Here is a 6,856-nt window from a genome sequence, read left to right on the forward strand (position 1 = left end):
AAAATGAGTTTAACAGTCTCTATTTCTATTCTACTTTTTACGTAGAGAAATTGTAGTAGTAGTAGTAGTAATACTACTAATAATAATTATGAAAATAATAATAGGCCTACTCAGTAACAACATTCACTCAATGATAGTCAACCATTTAATTAAATTACTTTTTAGGATATTCAATTAGGCTACGAATTTGTTACATTGGAGAAAGAGGGGGATTATTAAGACAATAAAAAACAAACATTCAAACATTCCAGAAAAAAATATCTTTATCTCAACTGTATGAATCTGCTATACAGTAGCTTAAAGAGAGTAGGCCTATGACCATGAAAAAAAAAGTGCATGGCTTTGTTCGGAGCGAGCACAGGCACAAAGTATCTCTCTCTCTCTATCTCTCTCTCTCTCTCTCTCTCTCTCTCTCTCTCTCTCTCTCTCTCTCTCTCTCTCTCTCTCTCTCTCTCTCTCTTAACGGTTGAGAATAACGAACAGATGCCGGTGAATTAGGAAAGAAACACTGTCCCTCCCAGCAGAGCTCTACTTTGGCCGGGGTCTGGCTGCATGGCTGACACGTGACGCAGCTGGCAGCATGGTCTCTCTCCTCCACCCAGTGCTGAGACATTTAGTGACTTGGCATGGGTGGCAGCCATTAGAGGGCCATGCCAACCACTGACACCCCCCAACCAACCAACCAACCAACCACACACACACAACACAAGATCTCTACTTTTATCCCGAGTTGGGAATAGAACAAATAGAATGTTGGCCTATTTTGGAGAGGTCATTCCTAGATGTGGATGGATGTCCAATGGCCTTCACCTGGAGGCCTATCAAAGAGCAGGCCTAGAGAGTGCTTCTGTTTTTATACACTGTTAAAACAGAGAAATGTCAAACAAAATGGTTTGTTAGTTGGACACTGGTCTTTATAGCCTGTGGTCTACATTTAAAAAAATAAATGTGTTTTTTAATCATAATTTTATTCTGTCTATTAAAGCCTATACGTGGTGCAGGGGTCCTACCTGTGGACACAGGCTGAAAAAGTGCATAATTGCCTATAATATAATATAGGCTTAAAAATGGAAGTACTTTTGGAGAAAGTATAGGCCTAATTCTTAAACTGTTGTAATGTTCTACTATGTCGTTGTAGCTTAAAATGTATGTATAAGCCTATTCTGTGTTTCTCAAAACATACAGGGTCTAAGCCTCAACTATGTACATGCTGGCCCCCAGGCTACTATCATTTTCTCTATGGCAGCCAATAAGGTAATCAATAATTAGGTTTGGGAATCCCCATCAGAGAGAGGGAGAGAGAGAGAGAGAGAGAGAGAGAGAGAGAGAGAGAGAGAGAGAGAGAGAGAGAGAGAGAGATGCCATCCAACTCAGCAGGACCCCTGACTCACCTGCCCCGTGGCATCTGCCCACCTCGTCCTTCAATTCACAAAAATGAAAACTAATGAAACAAAACAAAACAAAACAAAACAAAACCAAAAAAAAGCCTATTCACTATTAAAATAACCCATTTCACAGCCCATTAAGAGCGGGAAAGCATCTGACATTTTAGATTTCGTTGGCTATTCAAAAATAGCAGATAGCTCATATGATGTAGAACTGCTATTTTTGAAAAATCATGACAATTTTGTGCAAATCTTTGAATATATATTTTAAAGCGAACATTTGTAACTCAAATCTTTTCCTCTGGGGTCCTTGACATGAAACAGTTTGAGCACCACTGAACCTAAGTTGTGTTAGAAAAACTGTTAGGATTTAGAAGACGTTTGTAGATTTGTGGGTTAATGTTTGATAGTAGTCATAGGACATTGGCTTCATTAGTTATATGTCTAATGATATTGGTGTTCGATGCACTGGCTTCCACCGCTGTGATGGCCGGTTCTGATTTCCCCCAAAAAAGCAGCATCTGGTCACCCAGGGCAACGGTCCAACATGGCTGTCTGCTCTCCACTATTGATTTGGGGACAATACCCCAGTACAGTAAAAGTACCAAAAGTAAAAGTAGCCTACTTAAATGTTTGATGTCCCAAATAAACTAAATCGGTCAGGAAGTTACCTCATAATAATGGTAATAATAATCATTATTATAATGATAATTTAAAAAAATAAATCCCCATTTACACTTATAATTAGCTAAACACAATGCAAGACATTTGGAAATGCAATGTCGTTTGACCTGGTTAAATTGAGACATTATTAAATTCAAATTTGACCCGAATTAATTTGATAGGCATACGTTTCAGAAGCATATTAATATACTTTGGTCAGAAAGAGGGTAAATATTTCGTTTCGGGCAGCTGATGCATATAGCTTTAATCAAGCCAGTATATATTCTATATATAGCCTATAGTATAATATTCATCTCTCTTTCTCTCTCTCTTTCTCTCTTCATTGTATTTCGACCAGAGATGCAGAGTAAAAGAGTGCGCCATATGGTGTGACAATTCAAACGGTAAAGGTCTCCTGCATTTGTTTTTGGAATTATTATATATTCTGAAAGATGTGTTGAAAAACTTGATTCCAAGCTATACAGGTGTTATGGAAGCGTGTTAGGCTATTATTATTTAATTCATCCGATTTATAAAGAATTAAATAATTGTATTCAATAATGCATCCTAAATTCATTTCAAATTGCTCCATCAACGAGTGTGGTGGCTAAACACAGGCTGATAATATAACACACTTTGACTAATAAAAGCCGTCAGTGAATTGTTTGCAAAACACTTTGCAAACCGTTGCGTATATCCATCTCCACTAAATATTATTCCTGCTTATTTATTTATATATGATTTAGCTGTGCATCATTGTAGTTTTGTAAATCAATTGGTGTTCATTTCAACCAAATGTATGTCTATATAAAGCTAAGCTGAAAAGGTGGGGTTCGAGCACATAACAGGTTAAAGCATCTGTGTCCTTCTAGATTTGAACCACTGTAACCATTATTTACACTTTGGCTATTATAAAAAATAGCAGATATACAAGCTCATAGCGTGGCACCAAGCTTGCAGATCTGCTATTTTTTGAAAAATCGTGAAAATGTGTACAAATCTTTGAATATATTTATACATGTTTAAAAGCGAATTTCTTTAACTCAAAGCTTTGCTTCTGGGGGGGGGGGTCCCTAGGACAACATGTTTTCAGATGGGGGTCGGCGGATCATTTTTGGGGTCCCTTGACATGAAAATGTTTGAGCACCCCTGATAGGGCTATTATAGAAACATAGGTTTTTCAGAAAACTGTAAGGATTTATAAGACATTTTTTAGAATCGGCCTCAGGTCTTCATGGATTAAGCTACAGGCCTAAGGACACGGGAGGCCAAAATGAGGGTCATAAGCTCACTCGGACTCCCACGAAATTGTGATAATTAAACATTCAACATATTTAATCTTTCTCATCCTTTCTGGACTTTGCTCATTTGTCATCGTTGTGTAGCCTGTGTAGGCCTTCTCTCGCCCGCATACGTGACGGTGTGGATTTAATTGGCATAACTGTTATACCTTTACTGATAGCATTTCGAATAGGCCTTTGTTATTTTAATAATAACATCGTAATTATAGTGTTGTACAGGATATAGGAGAATTATTTTACTCAATTTAAAGCGTCTTCCCCTGCTCTATATCGTTTCTGGTCATAGAATCATTGTTCATTTATGTAGATTAAAGCACGTCAACAGACCAGCTGCAACCTGTAGTTTGACTCAGTCAGTGTATTCCATTTAATGTTTCAGTGAGCAATGTCTTTTGTATGTCATTCATAAATAATGCGGTCTGCATACTCCTGGGGCAAGATGTGTTTTTCTTATGGTAGGCCTATATATAGGCTATATATGCCTATAGAAGCCTATACACTTTCCTCAAATAGCCTATGTTGTTATATATGTTAACAATGGACTTTCAATTCAGTTAATGTGCAGTTATCTCTACTCGGTTATGGTTACATATGTTGTTCAAAATTGAAATATCTATATTTTTAACATTAAATAAATAGTATATGCCTCCTTTTTCATTTCAATCGTTTTTTTGGGGGGAAATATGTTTCAAGATGTAGGCTATAGCCCAAAGATTCACGTTTCAGAGTGCACAAAATCAATTTAAATTGCTACAAGCGGCCCTAATCGAGGATTAAATCGATTTACCATGTTCATGTAGGCCTATTGCCTCATAGATGGATTGCTAATGTTTTCATTAAAGCTCATAATGATGTGAATTGGGCTATTTGCTGTTCTTGGCGCTAAGCAAAATCTTAAATGACACTGTGACTGTCTACTGAGTATTTATTACAATTTAGGGCTGGTTTTCGGGTTCTGGATAAAAGAAGAAGTGACACAACCCTGGCTACCCTTATAAATTCAACAGATGATTTCCTCTACATCACCCAATATTCAGACAATTATAAAGTTTTTATTTTTGTCGTTTTGTTTCATAACATGTTAACTTTTCAATGTATGCCTATACACCGTTTATGTCAATTGCACTCATGTTCTGCATACAGGGGGGACATGGCTGTAAATAAGTAGATCATTGGGAGACACGTCTTGAGAAAACGTATACATATTGAGTATAGGCTATAGGGTGACATCAATAATACAGAGGGAGAATCAGCTCTTCAGCTCAGCCTAAAAATGATAATTAAAAAAACCCTTTCATATCCTGATCAACAGGTGAATATTAACAGTATTGTCCTATAGGGTCCGTTATTTCAGTGGTTCTCTATGTGGGGACCCCCAGGGGTCCTTGAATTAATGTAGCGTCAAAAGCAGTTGAACCACTTTAACCCTATATGTACACTGCTATATTTGAAAATAGTTGATCTATACAAGCCCACAATGTGTCACATGCCATTGTGAGCTTGTAGATCTGCTATTTAAAATATATATTAATTTAAAATGTGAAAGATTTGAATAGTTGTGTTAATACAGCATCACAATCAGTTTAACCACTTTATCCATTTATGCGTTGGCTGTACACAAATAGCAGATATACAAGCTCACAGCGCGTCACTTCGTGCCGCGCTGCGAGCTTGTATATCAGCTATTTTAGATTTTTTTTTTTGTAAAGAAATCTTGAAAGTATTGGAAAATGTTGAATGATTTAGGTTTTAAATCTTCTCTTCTGGGGGTCCCTCACTGGCACAACACATTTTCAGATGGTGGTCCGCGGTCAAGTGCATATCATTTTGGGGGAGGGGGGGTCCATGGCGACTTGAACTCGGCACTGGTCAACCTGCGCAAGGTGGAGGTGGTGCCTTTTTTGATGTGGAAAAGTTTGAGAACCACTGCGTTGTTATGTGACCCTTCGGCTGGATGATGGGGATCAATTGTGGAAAAAGGCGTTCAGTTCGTCATACGCAACGGGCGCCCGTTCGTGGTGCAAGTGCACGTCGTGCGGGAACGGCGGAATGTTTTCAGAGTGCGCGCCGCCGCCTCCGCCACCGCCCCCACCGCGGGCCCCCCCTGAGCCGGGGCCCCCAAAGCTCAGGCCGTGGTGGTGGGCCGCCGCGGGGGGCCGCGAGGACGAGGTGCTTAGTCCGGAGTAGTGCATAGAGTAATGGTAGTTCCTGTCCGTCTCCCCCGGGGATGACTCGCTCTGCTGCTGCCGCAGGCCGCCGTTCATGCAGCCGACGCCGGGCGGGCCGGGCGGCGGGCTGTGGCTGTGCTGGCCCTCGTAGTCGGGGCTGCTGTAGTCGCCGGGGGACGCCGGGTACACCGACTCGTACCCGGCGGCGGCGCCGTACGCGCCCGCGTGGCTCCGCAGGCTGAGCGCCGGCGCACCCGAGTAGTGCGGCGAGGCGAGGCGGGAGCACTGGTAGCCGTACGCCGGGTGGTGCACGGAGAACGGCGAGCCGGGCATGTGGAAGCGCGCGCCGCCGCCGTCCACCGCGCACTGCTGCTCCGTGAGGAAGTTCCGGGTGTTGAGCTGCAGGCAGCCGGCCACCAGGTTGGTGGTGGGCTGGGAGAGGCCCTTGCACAGCGTCTGCACATAGGACACCACGTCGGGCCGCTTGCCGTTGCGCAGGATCTCCCCGAGCGCCCAGATGTAGTTCTTGGCGAGCCGCAGCGTCTCGATCTTGGACAGCTTCTGGGTCTTGGAGTAGCACGGCACCACCTTGCGCAGGTTGTCCAGCGCCGAGTTCAGGTCGTGCATGCGCGTGCGCTCCCGCGCGTTGGCCTTCTGCCGGCGCACCTTGGAGCGCTCGACGCGCGCCGCCGTCATCTGGCGCTTCTTCGGCCCGCGCTTTTTCGGCTTGTCGTCCCCGTCGCCCCCCCCTCCCTCGCAGCCCTCCCCCTCCTCATCCTCCTCGGCGTCCTCCATGTCCTCTTCGTCCATCATGTCGTCGTCCATGTCGCCCATGCCCATCTCGGACTCGGCGCGGCTGCTCGTCGTGCCGCGCGTCTCCGTGTCGTCCAGCTCGTCGTCTCTGTCGAGGTGACAGCCGCCGTGAGGCTCGTCCTGGTCCTTGGCGGCCTTGATGGAGGAGTCCTCGCCCTCGCTGTCCTCCTGCACCCAGCCCGCCGCGAGCCGCTGGACGTCCGGCAGCACCTCGCTGAACAACCGGCTCAACATGGCGGCTGCAGGCTGGAATACTGCAAAGAGACACAGACAGACACACACACAACACACACACAACTGTTCAGCTGCTTGTTGTTTTTTTAGTGCCATGGTGGGTTGTCAAAACCTGGCGATGTGCTGATGCTCTGGTCTTGAGGATTTGACAGTTTTAGGACCTCAATGGAAACAAGTCCACTGGACTTTTTTGTCTTTAGAATAATGACTGTAGCCTACTCAGGCTGTTTGCATATCTGTCTAATCAAATATTCAATCAATCAATCAAGGCCCCACAAGACTGTCTCATTGC

General features: G+C 43.7%; 1 protein-coding gene across 1 annotated transcript; it reads right to left on the minus strand.

Moving 5' to 3' along the window:
• Positions 1–5,313: 5,313 nt before the first annotated feature.
• On the minus strand, positions 5,314–6,564 carry LOC311060419 (neurogenic differentiation factor 2-like; the record flags this gene model as incomplete). The annotated part of the gene is made up of 1 exon (XM_084078598.1): positions 5,314–6,564. One exon carries the CDS (start codon positions 6,562–6,564, stop codon positions 5,314–5,316), a length of 1,251 nt encoding a protein of 416 aa, XP_083934724.1.
• Between the last annotated feature and the right edge of the window lie 292 nt (positions 6,565–6,856).

The sequence above is a fragment of the Gymnoscopelus microlampas genome (assembly GCF_963454915.1).
Source record: "Gymnoscopelus microlampas genome assembly, chromosome: 14".
Lineage (NCBI taxonomy): Eukaryota > Metazoa > Chordata > Actinopteri > Myctophiformes > Myctophidae > Gymnoscopelus > Gymnoscopelus microlampas.